The sequence below is a fragment of the Filicampus tigris genome, chromosome 15 (genome assembly GCF_054856515.1).
Source record: "Filicampus tigris isolate MCC_2025a chromosome 15, RoL_Ftig_1.0, whole genome shotgun sequence".
NCBI lineage: Eukaryota > Metazoa > Chordata > Actinopteri > Syngnathiformes > Syngnathidae > Filicampus > Filicampus tigris.
In genome coordinates, this window is record NC_141231.1 from 12,168,655 (window position 1) to 12,189,736 (window position 21,082).

At 42.2% G+C, this 21,082-nt stretch overlaps 1 protein-coding gene across 3 annotated transcripts; it reads left to right on the forward strand.

Annotated features, from left to right (window-relative positions):
• The first annotated feature begins 247 nt into the window (after positions 1 to 247).
• Positions 248 to 17,989, forward strand: LOC147135525 (uncharacterized). 3 transcript variants are annotated; one of them, XM_086053848.1, is made up of 27 exons: positions 248 to 356; positions 1,766 to 1,967; positions 2,373 to 2,946; positions 3,311 to 3,417; positions 3,503 to 3,568; positions 3,653 to 3,802; positions 5,359 to 5,492; positions 5,566 to 5,660; positions 5,750 to 5,804; positions 5,899 to 6,051; positions 6,198 to 6,413; positions 6,489 to 6,552; positions 7,045 to 7,252; positions 7,341 to 7,474; positions 7,632 to 7,926; positions 8,035 to 8,169; positions 8,329 to 8,365; positions 8,436 to 8,537; positions 8,610 to 12,447; positions 13,355 to 13,476; positions 13,559 to 13,686; positions 13,872 to 13,935; positions 15,555 to 15,669; positions 15,740 to 15,818; positions 15,938 to 16,017; positions 16,910 to 17,153; positions 17,371 to 17,989. In XM_086053848.1, the coding sequence occupies exons 2-27, from the start codon at positions 1,768 to 1,770 to the stop codon at positions 17,473 to 17,475; spliced, it is 7,500 nt and encodes a 2,499-aa protein (XP_085909974.1). In that variant the 5' UTR covers positions 248 to 356; positions 1,766 to 1,767; the 3' UTR covers positions 17,476 to 17,989. The 3 variants fall into 3 exon arrangements, 2 of the variants coding, with proteins under 2 accessions (XP_085909974.1, XP_085909975.1); XM_086053849.1 differs by lacking the exon at positions 8,035 to 8,169; XR_015089870.1 differs by lacking the exons at positions 13,872 to 13,935; positions 15,555 to 15,669; positions 15,740 to 15,818; ... (1 more) ...; positions 16,910 to 17,153; positions 17,371 to 17,989 and having other exon boundaries at positions 13,390 to 13,476; positions 13,559 to 13,682.
• Positions 17,990 to 21,082: the final 3,093 nt, after the last annotated feature.

Sequence of the window (21,082 nt, forward strand, 5' to 3'; positions counted from 1 at the left end):
TGGTAAGTTATCAAAATGGATATTGTTTAAAATTGAAAATATTTTCAAGTACATTTCAAAATGTATACCTATTTTCCTGCTCAAATAAATTAGTCCAATTCTTACTAAATATTTCCGTTTACTTTCAGAACTTTTTTTCTGTACCACTACTACTACTGTAATTCAGAGCGTGCCATTTCTTGCTGTAACAATATTTGACGTCTGCGACTACATTTCCCACAATGCCCCTCGCGGGCGATGAAATATTGCGTCATGACCAACATGGCGGATTAATACCTAGCTGCTGTACTGCACAGCTCTTTTTCCTCGTCGATTAGCGGACTCTAAATCCTCAATGACGAAACGCTGGTGAGCAGGTAAGAGTTCAGAAAAAACGTAGGAAATCACCGATAAAAGCTTTTTGGTTTCGCAACGCAGGAAGACGGAACACGTTAGAAAAAGGCTCACACTACACAACGGTCGTAATCATGTTACTATTAACTGTACCTAAGGTTTGTTGGAGTTAGCCTAATTTTATTTTCCGACACGTATTACCAGCTGGTGTATTTCGTTCCAATGGAAAAAAGATTTATTTCCAAAAAACCCTAGTGGGGGGTTTAGTATACGCTTGTTAAGAAGCATTAACGTGTCAGCTGTGTTTGCCTATCTTGTAACGTCACAGGTCGCGTCTTAATATTCTGGAAACAAAACAATGAACATACTAAATTATTAATCGCGTTAGACTATCTGCAGTTGTGTACTCATATAGACCATGTCAATACTGCACCAAAAACACAAAAACAGCAGTGAAATCTTGTTCAAAAAAGTGTATATATTGCCTGTAAAATTTGTAGGTGACCAGTGTAGAGCTGAACGGATTCATCAGATAATTCAGTGACCCTGAAAAAAAGCATATTTCTGCCACCAAACTTTTCAGGTATCGTTTTTACATACAAAACAATGTTTATGGAGACTAACGTTTCACTCCGTATATAAATAACTCAACTCAACGATCTCGTTTTCTGACTTCCAGCCAGTAGGGGACGCAGTGCACACCTGTGCGAATGATCATAATGTTAGCACCCCTGCTTCAATTTGACCAAGGAAATACCCTGGTAGTAGGTGCATTTAGTTCTAGAAATGCATTTTTCTGAATATTAAAATATCATATTTGCAAACATTTATTGCCACAAATAAATAATACACGTCCGTTTCACAGATGCCACATATGTGAGTGTCTGTGGTAAACAAACACGAAGTGAAAAAGCAGATAGTACTGAGGTTCGGCATTTACTGAATAAAGAATACTAGCTTATTAAACACATTGTCTCACCAAACGGAGTACATCACTCATGTTTGTATAAGTAGTTTTATTATATATTTTCATGAAACTGAAGAGTCGACACTTCCAGTGACCAGTGTGACAACAATAACACAAAATTGAGCACTTCTGCTCCCCATTCACGTCGAACACCTTGTCACTCCTTAATCTTCATTGAGTGGTGTATTCTGGTACACCAGTTTAACATAACGGGCTGTATGTAAATTTACACTGTTATACAGGCTATACACTGATAACGTTGTAATAAATTGTCTTCTTCAGTATTGTACCACCAAAAGATAGTTACATAAATGTGAGGGGTATACACACTTTCGTGAGATACTGTATCAAAATATCAAGCATTTTAAAGTGTTCAATTCATTTTTTCTAGCCTTGAAAAGTCATCAATTTCAATGTGTATGACGTTGAAGTACAGCTAATTGACACACCTTGTGACACGTTCAGGTATGTTTCGCCGCTCGAGGTTCAGCATTCGGCCCAACGTGGGTGGGGCCGGGAGGACGGCGGCTCCATCACAGGAAGCCGTACCGGCAAGTCAAGAGACTAAAGATGCTCCGAAAGATGTCGACGAGAGCGTGGCGACCTCTGCAGTGACCGACGACAGCAAGCCGGTTGACGCGCCTGCAGCTAAAGCCACTGCCGTTAGGTGAGTGGTTCGTCTATCTACTAAGGCGCAAATAAGAATGAACCTTTTAGAAGTCCTTGAAATAACTAGTTAGGAATTAGTTATGGTTTCGGGCCCCATTGAACAAAATTATAAAAGATGTATCATCTTGCTACATGCTTTTAAAAGGAAGGAGTGGGCAGATACAAAGATTGAAAAAATTTAAATCAAACATGTAATAAGTGCATGAACTGTCAATGGCCGCAACTCAGCAGAATTGCTCAACATGCAGGCTGGGTTAGCCGGTTAGCAGCCAGCCACTCTGAGCTCTCATTTGCTGGCACCCATGTCACTCACCAGATGAGGCCCTGCCTTTTAAAGCCATACAAATTCATACAGAGAAGTATCTCTTCCTGGATAATGTAGACTTCTTTCTGTCCTTCTTAGTGATGGAAACGATCCAAGTGGGGAAGGCACCAGCTCCTTAGCTGCTGTCCAGAGGAGGAAACGCTTCTCTGCCAAGCCCAGGGTTGCCCCGGGCCGCCTCCCTGCCCTCCCTCGAACGCCAAAGCCCCTAGCCAAGGTGGACTCTAAAAGCCCCCACTTAAATTCGGACCTCAAGCTACAAATTGAAACCCAAGTGGCACCGTCCATAGCCCAATCACCGACATTGCCCGAGCCCGAGCCCATCGTCCCTTCTTATGATGGTTCAGGGCAACCAGCTGCCATCTCCGCTGACGAACCTCCAAAAGGAGCCAAAAAAGCTGAGAAGGCATCGATACCGTCAGATGACTGTGCAATCAAAGCTCCTTTCAGGCCGCCGGATAAAGTGGCCCTACCGGACAAAGAAGCGGCGGCGCTGTCGGAGAAAGCCAAGACTCTCCTGTCATCGAAGGGCAGGAAGTCGTCGATTCCCCGATTCTCCCTGAGTCGGCTTTTGAACGACCCGTCGGATATTCAGAGGATGGAAAAAGCTCAGAAGCTCCGCGACATGCTCAAACAGGAGATGCGGAAAGAAAAGGTTAGTCTTTGAAATTCCTGCCTTTTATTGCCGCACTCGTCGGCATCCGACAGAAGTCACCCCTCCCCGCCATATAAGAACTGTGCCTATGTGCGCATCAGCAGTTAACGGGCGCAATGGTGACATCCGGGTAGCCAGCTAGCTATCCCTACACCCCAAAGATACATGGTTCCTTGGGCGTTTTAGAGCGCCTCATTGTAGAGAAAAACGGATGCGCAAGGTAAAAATCAAAGTAAATGATATTGAAATTGGATCAATTGCCACTACATAACCTGATAATCTGTCAAGGCACACTAATATGTCACAGTGTTTTGGAATCACTGATTAAAATTACAATAGGGACTTAAATGATGTCGTGTTGCAGAATGCCAAGAGAGCAAAGAGGAAGCATGACAAGGAATGCATTTTGGATCCCTCCAAAATGACCATGAGGGATCTCATCCGCTACCTGCCATTGTCAAACCCTATGTCGTGAGTGAGCAATCGTTCGCCCGTTGAACCGATCGTACCGCATCACGTTTATTCCTTTCTATGACCTGCGATTGCCGTGTCACAGGTCCAGTTTAGAAGATGGCACGCAGGAGAATGAGACTGTGGTTCCATTTTCCCCAAGTAAAGAAAAGTGAGTACACACTTGAGTCCGCCCGAGTCTAAACTCAAGGCTTTGCTAGTTTTAAACCGCTCCACTACTTTGACGCTGTCCCAGATTGCCAGAAAGAGCACAGAAACTGGAGCCAGAAGTTGCTGCGGCGGCGGCAGCCGCCGCCGCCGAAGAGGAGAATGAAGACGATGAGGCAATGATGGTGCCGCGGGTCAAAGTGGCTGAAGACGGAACGCTGATCCTGGACGAGGACAGGTAGAGACACTAACACCGGTACTCAACCAGCAAACTGAAATCGACCATTATTATTAAAGTTTTAAAATAATAATAAGAATAATAATAAGAATAAGAATGCCTTTATTGATCCCACAGTGGGGAAATTTTCATTGTTACAGTAGCAAAGATATAGGTCACACAGGGGCGGCGGCATAATGTGGCCATTAATGTATAACATTGACGGCAAACATTTAGAATCAAACCTATGTAGATATACGCAGTAACATGTGTATATACACATGTGTATACACACAAACCTACATCTACATAAAAAATATGAGGAACTAAAATACTCATTTCGGCCTGTACATAGTACAGAGGAAAAAATACTCTAAGTGACAGTGCTGCAGTGCTGTAGTGAAATGTAAGGAACAGCATTGGATGAAAATAAAACTAGACTAACAGTAGTGGGGAATGTTGAGTATTGCACGGTATTACAGTAGTGGGGAATATTGGGTATTGCACGATACGAGCTCGGGTGCAGGACAGTTAAACAGTTAAACCCTGCTCTATTATTCATCTGGGCCCCTGCTATATTTTGGATTGTTAAGGGGATTGTTTTTTATGTGTTTTTATAGTGTTCAGGCAAGGCGGAACTTAGAGTTGCCCCCCTTCAATGTGCAGTGTTAATTTAGTTAGCCTGTTTATGGCACTTTGCGTTTGGTTGCCATTCAGCTAGCTGACTCCTGTGACATGGGGTTATGGGATTTGGTTGAACATTTTGGTGTTTAATACAGTATACAATGTTTAATTCTTTTTTGTGTCATGTGTCAGCTTTACAGTAAACTTCAACTGGGAGTAACAAAGTTCTTATTTGGAGAACTGTGCAAGCTTCTTTGCATGAGTAGTTATACGATAGTTTCCCGTTTTTTAATGCAGAGAGAGTGCAAACGATTACTTTTGTGAGTGTGCTTTAAGTAGTTTTAGTGTATTTTAATCACGGTTAGAAAAGTTCAGGATTTTTGGTGAATTACAGTCAGTTTTAATTAGTTTTTTGAGCAGGTTTGTGAATTCTTTTCAGTTTCATTTTTTTCCAGAAATCCTTTATTTTAGTTGAGTTTTCATTAGTTTTATTGATGTATTTATTTTTTTTTAAATATATGCATTATTTGTCAAGTTCTCAAACGATTGTCTGACTTTCCAGCAATACCAAGACAAACATATTTAACATGAACCCCCGAAAGCTCATGCATGATATTAATTGACAAAGATGAAAACTGAGGACATCTCCGCTATAATTTGAGCGAGTTTTAGTTCGTTTTATAAACGTAAGATGTAGTTTCAGATAGTTTGCATTTTTTTAGAAGTATTTTCATTGTATTTTAGTTGTACTTATTTCCTTACTTTTAACATTGGTTTTAATACATTTTTAATACATTTCAATGTGTTCACAGAGTGGGATGGGAGTTTTTGAATAAAAAAAAATTTTTAAACATGGGCTATCGTGGATTTTCACCTATCGGTGGTGGGTCTGGCGCATATTCACCGCCATAAACGGGATTCGCTGGAGAGTAAATATTGCTTGTGTGTTTCAGCTTGACCGTGGAGGTCCAGCGAGCCAAAGGACCGAACCCGGCGGAGGACCGAGACCCCATCTTTGAGCGGGGCTCCACCACCACTTACTCCAGTTTCAGGGCGTCCACCTACTGCAAGCCCTGGACCAGCGAAGGTTCGGACAACACCAGTGTATAGCCAAGCCAAAATCGGATGCATCTTTTATCTTCCTTTTCTTATTTTTGCAGAGACGGATATGTTCTTTCTGGCAATCAGCATGGTGGGAACGGACTTCTCCATGATCGGCCAACTTTTTCACAACAGAACTCGAGCCGAGATACGGGTCGGTCAAAAAGAGCATTGCTGTGTTTGATTATGTAGTTACCTAATGTGCAATGTTGATTTATTTTTTGCGTGTGTGTGTTTAAACAGAACAAATTTAAAAAAGAGGAGCGGCAGAACTCCTGGAGAATCGACAAAGCTTTCCGTTAGTATTCCGTCTGTGGCGTTTTGTGACAGAATCCCACGCATTTATTTGAACATCCCAAGATCAGACTGACTGTTGCCGTTTTGCCTTGAAGGAGAGAGACGAAAGCTGGACATTGAGTATTTCTCTAAGCTGCTGGAGAAGATTCTAGAAGTCCAAGCCAACAGGAAGAAGCTCAAGTCGCTAGTGGAGAAGAATGCCTACAAAAAGCGCCAGAGGAGCTCAAAGAGCTCAAAGGTTGCAAAGAGTGAGTGAATCCTAAGAGAGCACTGTACAGTGAATACCTGTTTGTTCCATATGCGTTGAACACCTTAAAATGACTTAAAACACACAGAAACGTATGACTGATCCATGTTGGCTCTCATCTTTTGGACTTTTGGTTCTCCCCAACAGGTAAAGAGTTTGTGGACGATCTCATCGACAGCGAGGAGGAGGAAGACGAGGAGGAGATTGATGGCTTCTCAAGCTCGGACACGGAGGACGGAGAGAAAGAGAATGACGGAAAAGCCCTCGCCTCGAAGGACAGGAAGAAACGCAAACACCAGAGTGTGGAGGATGTGAAGGTAAAGAAGACGAAGAGCAAAGCGGGTGAAACGAGCGGCGAAGAAGGTACAGAGTCTGTCGGGGCAGAGCATTCCCGTTGAACCGCACATTTTGTTTGATTGCTAGCTTTTGTCTACGCAGACGATGCCTGCACACCTGAAGATGCAGAGGCAGCCCTTTTTGAGGATCAACCCGATTCACAAGTGTAAGGAAGCTCAAAGGACATCTCAACGTGACATCACATGTGCTGCTACTTCCGGGTTGCAACGGACCAACCGATGGCACCGCTCGCAAACAAACCCTTGCACATCATTTGATCGAGGCAGAGTGGTTGAGAAAACCGGTGAAACGGCTTGAATTATTATGATTTTGGCCTCCTTCTTTACTGCTGTAGTTTGAATGGTTGAAGTTTGAGTTGAAAAACTGTTCGGAACAGAGATGGGAACGGTGGCTGTAATTTACATTTCAACAGGTAAATTGAGGATAAGATAGGCTACTAGGTGCTCTTGCGTGCGAAAATTGGAAATATGTGATGACACAATCCCATACACAAGTTTTTGTTGTCATTTCAGTTCTGGTCAGCGGTAGTCACTTCCTCTCTGCCACCCTGAAGTACTGTGGTGCCTCTTGTTGACAACCATGAAACGTTCTATTGAATTTAACATCTCCAACGGAATATCTTCTCCCAAACGTCCAGGTGTGAAAGTACGGAGATGGACAAATCACCTGAGCGCGCAACAATTAAGCCCGCCAAGCTCTTACGAGCCCGAGCGGCCAAAGTAGTCCTGCCCCTTGGCCGAAAGTGGAGTAAGAAACTTCCGCCTGGTTCAACCACAGCGAAGGCAGGAGATGATGCGTCCGCTATAGAGGACGACGGTGCAGCGGACGAAGCCTCGAAAGAGCAGGTGACACTACCAGAGTCGTGTTGAGTATACTTTCAATCCGCTTCCTTCAGATTTTGCCTTTCTGAAGTTGCTGCTAACCTTCTGTCAGATGAATGCAGAAACAGCACCACCTAGAGGAGTCGGTGAGGAAGAGGAGAAGGTAGAGAAGAATGGTGATGATGATGGTGATGGTGTTTCCTCTGGTGATGAAGATTATGCTGCTAAACCAGCAAAACCCACTAGGTACACTTCTTAAGCCGTGTCCCAATTCAGAGGCTGCGCTCTTGGGAACTTGCATGTTTGTAGGGGTCGTCGAAAGCTGCTTGTTTTTATGTTTTCCATCCTCAACTTGATAACTCAAAATGGGCCACATGTAAGTCAAGGCACCTCCGTTTTGCAGGTATGGAAGAGTCCCCAAGCCTCCCAGCCTCTTAAGTTACTCTGCCAAGGAAGAGGGGCCCACCTCTAAACCTGAGCGAAAGTGCACGTCCAAGAGGGCCAGATCAGCCAAGGCACCTTCCTCTGCCCCAGCGTCCAAAAAGTGCAAGCTTATTACCCTCCGAGCATCTCAGTCGGAATCCAGCGAGGATGAGGAGGAGCAGGGCCAGCAGAGGGGTGATGAAGAAGCGTTTGTGCCCGCCTGCCTGCGCTCTCCCCCGGTTGTCATCTCACAGGTGGATGAGACAATGGAGGAGGTACCAAACTCTTTTTGTCGCAAATCAGTTTCATCTTTACATCGTTTGCATTTGTCTTTGCATGCTTTCCATAATTCACCCCCCCCTCCTTCCTCCTGTCTCATGTAGCTTGATATCTTGGGCCACATGTCTGATGTGTTGGACATTTCCCAAGTTGCACTCTGCCCCGATTCCCTCTGTGAGGGGGACAAAAATGAGACAGGGGTGCCCGAACCATGTGTGCATCAGTTGGACCTCTTGGTAGTAAGTGTCCCCTGCTTAGTGTATCAACCACCCCCCCAAACTTTAAACATTTCCGTCATCCATCTTTTTTTTTTTTTTTTTTGTTTCCTTCCAGTTTTCTCTGTTTATCTTTGGATTTCATTTTGACAAACCCGGATAAAAGTATTGCTTGTCTTTCAGGATGTTATTGATTTGATGTCTTCTGAACAGACCGAAGGTATGCTGAAGCTTTTTTTTCGCAGTGTTTCAACGCAAACGTTGAAATTAAACGTTAAGTTGTTTCTCAGTGTCAGAAGTGGAGAGCTACAACGAGGCTGCCCAAACGTTGCTGGCCATTGGAAATGCGTCTCACTGCTCTCAGTCGAAGACCTCGCGTGATCAGAGAACAGGTACACTTAGTGCACTGTGTTAATACTACCGCAAGCAGTACAGCGTCACAATCAAATTGTTCCTAATTGCAGGGACAGAATCGGACATCGTGAATGAGACCAACAAATTCTTGGAGGAAGAGATAGCAGAATTCATTAAGGAAAACAGTTCCAGCCAAATCCCATTAACATCAACAGACGACAGAGTCACACAGACAATTGAGACTCCCGCCTCAGCACTCATAAACACAGAAGATTCACCTCAGAGTAATGTTTCAGGTCCTGACTCGAGCCTTCCTGCGCAATCAAGCCCACAGACCAGAAGAGGTTATTCATCCAAGGTGAAACCAAAACCTAACCTTGCCAGAGCATCAAGGACTGCACATTCCAAATCCCAACCAGATGCATCACTAGTGAATTCTCCAATGGACAGCTGCAGTCTTGCCCCCATCCTTTCTAAAGAAACAATCCCTTTGGAAGGAGGATTTGACCAGGCCTCAGAAAAGCAGACTTGTGATTTTACACAAGTCAATTTTGCAACGGCTGCCACGGAAGCCAATTCTGCAGAATCTGAAAGTGGTCATAATTACATGGCTGTATCACATGTTGCAGTTGTAAAACCACAAACTGATGAGTTAAATGAACCTTTGCTACAAGACAGTGGAGACCATGACACTGCCAAGCAAGAAGAACTTAAATGTCATAAACTCAGTGAAGTTCAAGAGACCAGGAGTCGATTCCCAAAAATCAAACCAAAACCAAACCTTTCACAAATATCAAGAAGTGCAGGGTCTAAACCTCGTACCGTAGAAGAAACTAGCCCGTTGTCAAATCTGGAATCCAGCTCGAAAACAACATCTGAAGTAGAACCGCAGCCAGCTACTTTAGAAACACCAGGTCAGAGCACCAGTTCTGCTTCAGCAGTGACACCAATTGTGACCATAGGCTGCGGTGTGATACCTTCAAAGGACTTGATTTCTAGTGAAGAGGAAAAAACAGGTGCTAGCTGTGCTTCCGGAGACACAAAGTCCACAGATAATAAAGTAGTTGAAAGTGGTTGTAATAATGAGACAGCACCTGATGCAGCAGCCACAGAATCACAGGCCAGAGAGTCAAAAGCACCCGTGGACCAAGAAGGTGGAAATCATGACAGTACTTTTCAGGAGTTATCAGAAGTTCAGAGCCCAACTGAAGTCGTTTCCACTGGTCGGACCAGAAGGAGTCGATTTCCAAAGGTCAGACCAAGGCCGAACCTCAGCCAGATATCAAGAAGTGCACTGTTGAAACCTCAAATCACAAATGAAACTAGCCTATCTCCAAATGTGGAAACCACCTGCAAAGCAACAGCTGAAGTACAACCACAGGCAGCTTGTACCTCTTTTGAGACACCTGGTCAATACGCCAGTCCTGCCAATATGATACAGTCAGAGGAACTGACTTCTACTGAGAAGATTTTAAGCGTTGGACATGCTGCAGGTAACACAAAGGCCACAGATGCCGATGCAGTTGAAAGTGTTCAGAATACCGAGGCAGCTCCTGAACCTGAAGCCCAAGTGTCAAAGGCACTTTTGATACAAGAAGGTGGAGAATTTGATACTGCCATGCGGGAAGAATCAAAAAGTCAGAAACCAAAAGAAGTCTTGTCACAACAGCAAACCAGGAGAAGCCATTTCACAAGGATCAAACCAAACCTTTCACAGAAACCAAGAATTTCACAATCTAAACCTCAAACCACAAAAGAAACTAGTCTCTCTGAAGTACTACCACAGCCAACTTGTCCGCTCTCTCCTGGAAGATGCGCTCAGAGCGCCAGTACGGCTTCTAATGTGACTTCAATCATGAACGTAAGATCAGGTATGATACTTTTAGAGGAACTGGCTTCCGGAGAGGAGAATATGGTAGACGTTGGACTTGCTACAGGAGAAACAAAGGCTCCAGATGCTAAAACAGTTGAAAGTGGTCATACTCATGAGACAGCAGAAGTCACAGAACTAGAGACTGAAGAGTCAAAGAAAGCTTTGGACCAAGAAGCTGGAGATTGTGACAAAGGTCTTCTTGAATGTCAGACACAGAGTGAGGCTGTTTCCGCTCATCAGACCAAAAGGAGTCGATTCCCAAAGGTCAAACCAAAACCAAACCTCCAGACTTCAAGGAATACACAGGCTAAACTTCAAACCACAAAGGAAATTAGCCTGTCTCCAAATTTCGAATCCACTTGCAAAACAACAGCTGAGGTACAACCACAGCCAACTGGTCAAATCGCCACTTCTGCTTCGACGTCAACTGCAGTCGTGAACATAGATGCCAGTGTGACACCTTCAGAGAAACTGACTCCTAGTCGGCAGAATATATCTCCTGTTGGAGTTGACGCAAGGGACATAAAGTCCAAATATTCGGAAGCAGTTGAAAGTGGTCAAACTAACGAGGAGGCGTCTGATGCCGCAGTCACAGAACCCCAGGCAGAAGAGTCAAATCAACCTTTACTCCAAGAAGGTGGAGCTCATGACGGTACTTTGCAGGGGTTACCTGAATGTCAGAACTCGAGTAAAGTCGTTTCCGCTCATCTGAGCAGGAGGAGTCGATTCCCAGTGGTCAAACCAAAACCAAACCTTTTACGGACAACAACAAGTGCACAAGCTAAACCACAAACAACAAAAGAAATGAGCCCGTCTCCAATTGCCGAGTCCACCTGCAAAATGACAGCTGAAATACAACCACAGCCAACCTCTCCCGATTTGCCAAATCAAAGCACCAGTTCTGCCCCGGCTGTGATGCCGATCATGAACTTAAGCGCCAGTATGATCCCTTCAGAGGAACTGACTGCTAGTGAGCAAAAAATGGCAGGCTATTGTCTTGCCACTGAAGATCTAAAGTCCACAGATTGTGAAACAGTTGAAAGCGGTCATAGTAAAGAGGCAACATCTGATGGAGCAGTCACAGAACCACAGTCCAAAAAGTCAAATAAACCCTTGGACCAAAAAGATGGAGATCATCATGACAGTACCTTGCAAGAGTTACCCAAATGCCAAAACCCGAGTAAAGTTGTTTCTAGGAGGAGTCGATTCCCAAAGGTCAAACCTAACATTCGGCAGCTATCAAGAGGTTCACTGTCTGAATCTCAACCCACAAAAGAAACTAGCCTATTCTCTGATCTTGAATCCACCTGCAAAACAATAGCTGAAGTAAAATCACAGCCGACTTGCTCCTTCTCCGTGCAGAAACCTAGCCTAAGTGTCAGTTCCCCGTCAACGGTGATGCCAATCACCAACTTAAAATCCACTCTTGCACCTTTAGAGGAAATCACTTCTAGTGAGGAGACGGTGGTAGGGCCTAGACCTGCTCACAGAGACACAAAGTCCGCAGATTCCAACTTAGTTGAATGTGGCAGTGATCATGATGCATCATCACCAACAACTTCTGAGACTTGTCATAAAGTTCCCTCGGGTGCGATGACATCTCCATCTGGTGGTACAAACCAGGAAGACTCAGAGGCATCAAACAACAGTGGAGGAACAGTTCAAAGACGCAGACGCTTCCCCAAGGTCAAACCCAACTTGAGAACCCCTGCTAGAGCGACACTGTCAACGTCACAGTCAAAGGATGGACTGAACAAACCCTCCAATGTAACACCAGACTGCCAATCAGTGTCAACAAGTTCGGCAAGTGCACACTTTGCAAGCAGTGATGGTGGCTCCATGGAAATGTCCACGCTGTACATTCCTGAAGGTCAGAGTAGTGAAACTCCAATAGTGGGCGAAGAAACGGCAAGCAACATTGCTCCTCATCAGGAGAGGCTGACAGCGATTGGTACTTTTTTAAATTCGACACCTGACGGCCCCTCCTTAAACATCACACTGGAAGAGTCAGTCCAGGAAATTTTGGGAACGACTGAAGCAAACCTAGTGACTGCAGAGGCTCAAAATCCCAATTGGTGAGCTTAATGTTTTTATTTTTAATCTATTGTGGAACTCCAACAATACTAGGCTAACATGAGATAGACTCAATGTGACCATAATTTGTCATTGTTAACCCTCAGTCCTTGTTCGATTAAACTACACTTTGAGCTTGTTTGTGTCCGTTTCCGGGCATACACTGATGTAGTCAGTGAAGTGTTTTTTATGCATCTTTCATTGCATAAAGGGTTTTCACTATGATTTGTTCTTGTCATTTGTATGAAATATACATTAATTATTTTTTAATCCCTCAAATTCCAGTTCGCACAATGCGCAGGTTGTAGAAAAATTTCATTTTTTAACATCAATTGTCAGTACCGTGTTTTTTCTTAGGCTGTATTTCTAGTATTAGAGTATTTCTAAAGCCAGGCAAATGTGCTTCCACTTCTTAAATGTCGTAATTCTTTAAATCAAAATTGTGTCATTAATTTGCTCCTGTGAAGTTCAGTAAGCCACTTATGGAAACTAAAGTACATGAAATTGCAATTTATAAATACTGTAATATGGTAGAAAACATACAACATTTTTCAAGTGTTGAGTCTAGAATGAAACTCGTATTACCCAGATTGTATGACACAATCTAGTAAATAACAAGGAATACACTTATTTTCATGATTTCAATTGGCCAAAAGTGGCCAATTTGATACAATTTGATGTAAACCACATTTTAATGGACATATTTAAAGAGCTGAAGCTGGAAATGACAAAATCAGACAAAAAATACCACTCCTCAAAAGTTTTCATTACATTTGCATTAACAAAGCTAAAATAGTAGAAACAAGTAGAAAACAAGCGTTGTACGCACAAATGGGCAGATGTTTAAGACTTTAAACGTTATTGACAAGAGTTTGCCTGCTAATGGAAAGTTTCCCCTTATACTGAAAGCACCGAGGATACTTTGTTGCCCAAAATCTCCACAGTGAGACGAAGCAGGCTCGTTAAACCCAAGCCCGACGTTGGACATGGAGCCCGGCAGTCCCGGCAAGTGGCGGTCAAAACGAGATCAGGTTTGATACCCTCCGTCAGGCAAACTTACGTCAAAGAATATCACGTTGTGAATTGATACCACGACTTCTGGTTCTTGCCCAGACACCTCCTTTAGTCCTCAAGGGCAAATGACTGTCCTGCTGACGCCAGTAGAGGGAGCCAACGATCAAGTTAAAGCTGCAAGCTCTGCATCCATGAGTGAGACACCAGCACCTGAGCGCCCCATACTGGTAGCAGATTTATTTCAATTATTTTATTTTTTTTACCTATTTAACAAGCCTTCTATAACTTCCAATTAAGTGTTTTTAAAGGCGTAATGCATTTGAATTTAAATCTGAAATGGAGCACCATGTATAGACGTAGGAGCCGTAATCCTAAACCAGGTGGTTGTTTCTTTCTCACCCGATGTGCACAGGATGACTCGGCGTCAAGCACTGGAGCAAGCCAAACTTCTGCAAGTCTCTCGATATTTCCAGACAGTAAGTCAGTGACTTTGTGTGAAATTGGATATGGTAACAATTAGAATTTTAAACAAAAAAAGGACACGTTACACATGATGCTATGGCAGTGTATTGACAGATTCTTAAAAATGTGATTTTACAACATGAAAAGCTAGAATTATGGTTGAAGGTGGGAAGTTAAGTAAGAAAGTTACCACTTGCTGTTGACTGAAAATGACATCACAGTGTTAGGGGCTCAGATAATAAGCGTAATGGATCACTTGTTTTCTTGTTTTGGTCATGTGACATTCGCAAGCTGAGCCCTTCGGCACTGTGATGTCATTTTCAGTCCGCAGCAAGTGACAGTACAAGGCAAAATGGCTGCCCCATGAATGAATAAAAACGGGTGGATTTTTCTGCTTATCCCATTAAGGACTAAAGCGCTTGTCTCAACAGCTCCCCAAAACCTAAGGTCGCCTTTGGAATTACCCTTGAAAACCTGAAGATTTCCCAGAAATTCAACACTTACAAAATGATTAATATATCAGGCCCTGTAGCAGACAGAAACATAATTCCAAAAGAATTCAAGTGCTTAGACATGTGGCTTTCACACAGGCAGAATTTATTATTTACTGTTTCAATCGATGATGTAAAAATAATGTGCCAGTGCAAGAGAAGCACCGTTTTAATAAAAAGATATATATATGGTAATTACCATCCTCTATTCTGTTACAAAGACGTCTGTATCGTTATTGTCTACAAACCATATAATATCACGTTCGACTGGTTGCACTGGTCGTGCGCGTCGGCTATATATTACTGCCGTTACTTATCAGCGCTCCGGGCGATCGACGGCATTCGCCATTAGCCTATCTACGGCTCGAAAAAATTCCATGACATTCTCGCGGCACCCTCACGTGTATATTCTGATGCATTCAATTGGCCGAGAGACGGAGAATTGGATTAAAAAAAGACACCGACGTATCCGCTCTCCCGGTTTTAAAGGTAGAATGACGCAACAGCGCTCCCGGCTCTAGTGGTAGAAACACGATTATGCGCTCCCGTCCTTAATGGGTTAATTCGTATTTCACAAACATAATATTAAACGAAATACTGTGTTTAGACTGTAGGGAGGGGTGGGGGTGGGTACATAGAACATGTTATTGTAAAGAGCATTTTTGACTTGACTTTATATCGCAAAAAACAATGCTGACAAGGCTTAAAAAACATAAAATTTTCTTTTTGGAATTTTGCCATTCAGCTCCTCAGTAATGTATTTCATATAATAGTTCCTCTCCTCATGGTCACTTTCTGTTAAGGACAGGTGTTACATTTTGAAGAGTGGCCTTGATATGTTTCAAAAAGTATTTGATTTAGCAGTTTATTTACATTAACTAATGTGGGTTTGACATGAAAAAGTCAGTCACTTTTTCCCACAGTAATAATGATGATAATCAATGACTAAAGGACAAAAAGGGTGCCATCCCGTTTGGGGTTGCTGTGAGGTAATGTGCGGTATATTGCCCGTGTACGTCATGCTAAGAACTCGCCTTTGTTCTTTTGTGTTCTGCAGTAATTGAGGCTGAGGAATAATTATGTACTGAATGAATGTCAATGTGATGCATTGTTCCAGTCTGAAATGAATTTTCTCACCCCAGCGGTGTCAGTGCCGTCGGACCTTGACGAGCCCTTCTTCATCCTGTCCCTAATGGAAGTCCCGTTGGACGAGTCTCCCCCTCAGCCCCTCCGGGCAGCTCTTGCCGTGCAGCACAGGTCAGAATAGTGCCAATACGCTGATGTGATACCCTGCTTGATGTCTAATGGTGCCTCTGCATCTCCGCAGCCTTCCTGTGGACGGTGCGGTTGCAGGGACCGGCAGTGTCCCACCTGGCGTCCGCTGTGAAGAGATGGGTGTCGCCACGGTAACAATATAGCATTGACATTGAAAGTTTTGGTGTATTGTGTGCGACCAGACTATTTGTATACAAGCCATTAAAAAGTCAATTTTCCATATTTGCCCTTAATTTTTTTTTCTCTCCAGAGTCTTGTCGTGGACCATCCAGTCCTACCAGCACCACCTGCAGGAAGTGAAGAGACAGCTGTTACAAATTCTCCCCAAAGGTGATGAAATGCACCAATAACCACATGTTAAAGTTAAATGTTGAAACACTGCCAGTAGTGGGGCTGAGCGATTTTGAAAAATAATCATATTGACACTCCCCACCCCCAATATTGCGATTTATCACGCAACTATTTTTTACGTCCTCTTCCCAATTATTTTTTTTAACAAACAAGCAATAAATTAATATGTATTAAAATAACAGAGTTATTGTACATAAATTATTTGGTCTTGTAAGTTAGGCTTAAGCAAATGCTGAAAATAAAGGCAAATGAACCATGAAATAATAAGGGCTGTATGTAGAATATTTTTAGAATCAATTATTGCATGGATTATGCCATCGTTGAATTGAATAATCGGGTACAATTTTATTTTGCATTAAAGTGTAAAAAAAAAAAAAAAAAAAAAAAAGAAGTTTTTCCTTATGCTGTTTTCCAAAGAATTACTGTTTACTGTTTGGTCCTAAAAACTAAACTAACTAAACTACAAATACACAATTTTACACAAAAGGTATTGATGTAATCACCAACCTTTTTGAAACGGATTCACCAGCAACTGGTTTGGTCTTCATTTTCCCAAGTAAAAAGCAGTTATTTGAAAATGTGTTGTTTTGATTAATCACAAAAGATAATCAGTCTGCTTTCATGAATGAGTACAGAAATAAGAACATAATTACTTTTGAGAGGCTGAATTCAGAGGATATGGACAATTTCAAGTCAAACAATTGCTCTAAATTAAACACTCGATTATTAAAATAGTTATTTATTCATGTTATAATAGAGCAATCGATTCATTTTGACACCTCTAGATTTAATACTCAGAGTTGCAAGTGCTATTTTTCCTCATAAACTAAACATGTTAAAAACTTTTTGGGGTGGTTATTTTTCCCCATAGGAGACCTAAAGGCTTCCTCTCGTTCCTGACTGGGACAAGCAGCGCTGCCCAGTCCGAATCGCATCGAGGGAAAGCCGCTTCCCGCCGACCGAACGTTCCTAAACCAAGGCCCCGAAAGCGGCCTATGGCACCAATTGCGGCACCCCAACCAGAGACTGCACAAACCACAGTGGAGCCCAAGCCATTAACACCCTGTACAGTAGCAATACAGCCACCACCAAGTCCCTCTTGCTCTTCGTCCGAGGTAAGCAGTGCTCAAGAGTACCATCTGCAGGTTTATCGAAAAGCTATCCGGTTTATGGTCCATCATCTGGATCGTAAGATGTGGAATAAATGCTCAAACTTTTTTTTTTTTAACCTTTATTCAACTTGAGAATAGATAATTAATTTTTTTTTTTTTTAATTACAAATATTATACAGTGCTCAACTAAAAGCCAAGTATGTGTGTGTGTGTGTTGTAGGTTTCTGCGTGTCATCACGGCAACAGCGTTTCGGTCCAAGAAGAGCCCACCAACGTTTCCCAGTACTTCCTCAGTGACATTTTTACTGAAGTGAATGAAACGTGAAAAGCACTCATTTACCCTTTGAATTTCGAACTTGCACTACTCCCAAAATTTTAATGGGCTTCGGGTGCCATTTCAGGAGGATCCTAAAATGGACTAAAACCTTTTTAACTGACCTTCACTAAACTTGCTATGGTACAATTTAGGTCCATCTTGAAATTTCGCCCCAAAGCCCAATATCTCTTTTGTGAGTCGAGCATCTTCGTCGTGCAGCACTTTGTACATGTACAATTTTCAGGTTACCTAGATTCCTATTTTTTTACTTAGCCATGTGGGACATCATGCTGTGGAATAATGTGAAGCAACAGCAACCTCCTCTTCCGTGCAATTTTTTTTTACAGGCCTATTTAACACGGTATACAAAAAACCTTGAATTACTTTTCAGTGAGCTAAATGAGACTCAAGCTAATTATGCAATTGGATGCACATGAAGTATTTTTGTTTCTTCTGTAACGACTTGAAACGCATGGTAAAATTGGTTCTCTCTGGTCCAAATAAACACGTTCTTCCACCTAAACTGAGGTTTACAGGTGTTTACCTGGATTCATCTTAATTCTTATTGAACTGAACTTCATGCCACTCCTAGTTCAAGTTTAGTGCCAAGCTAAACATCAAACAGAGAATTGTACATTGTGTATTTAAGACAAAACTATATATTTTTGACTTAGGGATTTTGGCTTATCTTAATGCTAATAAAACATGCAAAATGCCGGAAATGGGCTAATGAAGAACATCGGTGTTGTGGTAATCTTAACTCATATTTGATCCCAAACGGTGGAGCAAGACATGTAGTCAGACAATGTAATAATCAGAGATGGGCACTTAACCCTTTTTTGCCAGTGCGTCCTCATCCCTCCGTGCTTATTCATAAAAATAATCGTGCTCTGAACCCGTCCATCCTCGTCCTTTTAAAGTGCTTCCGTCCTTGCATTCCGTCAGGATTATGTACTAAATGTTAACAGTTAACAAAACAAAATTGCTGTCCCGGACTACAGACACAAGACAGGCTGGCCGTGTTTCTATCACTCACTGAAATGGCGTCCTGACTCCTGTGGCATCATCCATGGTATTACATGTGTTGAACCAATAGAGGGCAGAGTACGCCTGTGCAATGTGACTGCTGGGAAGCACACGAAAAGCACTGTGCAGGCAATTAATGAAGGTGTCTCCGTGGTATTGCAGAAGAGAACAGTGGTCTTGCTTTTTAAAAGAACCCAACAGAACACGCCAGTCTATAGTTGACCCGGTTAGGGACGGATAGAGGGACGGATGAAAACCGTCCGTCCGTTCCGTCACTGGGACGGAATGCCCATCTCTGGCTATGTGTATAACCCGAAAGTGAATCTTCCCTGAATGTCACACGACAGAATAGTTTCGTGTCATTCAAGTAAAAGTGAAGTGAACTAAGTGTTATGTATATTGTGTTATTCGGGCGACCGTAATATTTTGAAATACAAAGCACTGTAGCCCAAGAGCTAACTGGTGGCTAGCGCCTCTCTCTCAATGGCTTATTTTTTCACAAATTTGAAGCTTCGTTTAATATCAATAGCACTTTTTTAATCACTCAAATTGGGAGGGATGTTATCAACATTCCTCTGTAGTGTGTCAAATTTACAAAGCATTTTTATGTTCACTTAACAGGGAGCTTTTTTCTGATGACTTTTTACTTTTACTCACTTAATTGAAAAACATCTTTATATTTATTTTCTTACTTTGCCATTATAGTTCCTTCACAGATTTTGAGAAAAATGTTTATTCCATTTTGGGATAAGGAATAAGAGTTTATAGAACTAATTGTCCCTTGTATTGCCCCCCCCAACTTAAAGATAAAACTAAAAAAAACAACAACATTGTTGCCATAAGTGTCAATAATTTAAGTTGTTCCAACTGAAATGGCTGTTCTAGCACCCATAAGTACAATACTTGTGGTTTTTACCAGAGCTGGGCATTTGACTAAAAATTGAGTGTTCTGTCATCCGTCATTTTTCCCGGGTAGAAAAATAGTACCCATCTATAGGCCTGTCCGCCGCTTCTTTTAAACGGCCGTGCGTCGGCAAGTCCGAATAAACTGTCAACATTCCATTTATTCTCAGCGAAACAGGTTTGGGATATTTGATCGTGAGTCTGATGTGTGGAATTTTTTTGTTTAACAATTCTGATAAGCAATAATCTCCAGCATCGTAACAAAAACAAAAACGCTCACCGAGGCTGAAATTTAGTACCAGCAAACGTCGGAATGTTTACATATTTTTACAACGGACAAATGTCTCACGTGTTTGGTAAGTTCAAAGCATGCATTGCAGATTTTCATGACAAGATTGCCTGAGTTACAAAGTGATGACAACGTCTGACACTTTAATTTGTTTATAAGTGTAGACAAAGGCTTTAGTGAAAATACCCCAGGCATCAAGAATTAGTATCAATGTACTGTATTTTGATTGATATTTTAAGACCCACAGATTGTGTTCTGTGACTGCACCAAACGAAAGAGTAGACTATTTGCTTTTTTTTCTTGCTAAAATTAGCCATCTTGCTAGCTGCTTTGGATGGTATGATATATAATGAACCCCTTGTTTATTTTGGGTGATATATTTAGACCATAGGTGCAAATCTATGATCTGGAGAAACTAAATAAAAACACCTCCCACATACTTAAACACATATTAACTTAGTAAAACACACATGTTTATGTATTACTTAACACTCTTTCACTCTTTTGCTGTCAAGAAATGCATGAGTATCATAACACAAACGTTTAAGGAAATGTAAATGAGATTCATGCTCACAGTTCTGCTAATAAGAGACAAAAGCTTCAAGGTGTTTGTCACACCCTGTTTAAATTTACCGTGAAACTGACACATAAAACAAAAGGTAGTTAAATATTGAACTGTATGTTTAAACACAAAAATGTTCAACAGCATCATTTAATACAGTTTAGAACATCACTTAGCTTAATGCTAACATCAGAAATAGGCATTTTACTACAAATTGGGCACCTGTTATTCGTCATCCATCTGCAGGGTGGGTACCCTTCCGTCGTCCGTCATTTGCCTTTTTTTCTGGGGGTGAAAAAAAAAAAAGTATCGACTACAGGCCGGGCCGCCTCTAATTTTAAACGGGTGACGGATGATGGAAGGCTACCTACGCTGCAGACGGATGACGAATAACGGACGCTCATTTTGTAGTAAAATGCCCAGCTCTGGCAATTATAAACCTTCAAACAACTGCTATTTTAACACACGGAGCACAACACAAACAAATGGAGCATACAATACGCCTCTTCTTCTGGCTCTTAATTCCGCTGCATCTCTTCCAGCAGAACTCAGAGCTGCCCGAAATGTTGTGGTACAATGTGGTGCTATACAGAAGGCGTGCAACTCTAAATTTGAGCTTGCCTGCACACTGAAAAAGACATAAAAAATGAAAATAAAAAAAATGGCCAAAAGAATCTGTGATGTAGTGGTGGCGCAAACGATGAACAATGATATAGTGTGCCTTAACCGCGATATTATTGTAAACTATAGTTTGCGTGGTACCGATTCAGGACTTCAGCATCCTTGTCTTTCTCGAGTAGACTTAACTTGCTGTGAAAATGCTGCCCGCTGTTGTT

Bases quoted from the DNA above. Each gene is read 5' to 3' on its own strand.
- LOC147135525 (XM_086053848.1), top strand. From the start codon at position 1,768: ATGTTTCGCCGCTCGAGGTTCAGCATTCGGCCCAACGTGGGTGGGGCC. The intron at 7,927-8,034 runs GTACCAAACTCT...TGTCTCATGTAG, and splicing joins TGGATGAGACAATGGAGGAG to CTTGATATCTTGGGCCACAT. The intron at 8,538-8,609 runs GTACACTTAGTG...TCCTAATTGCAG, and splicing joins CTCGCGTGATCAGAGAACAG to GGACAGAATCGGACATCGTG.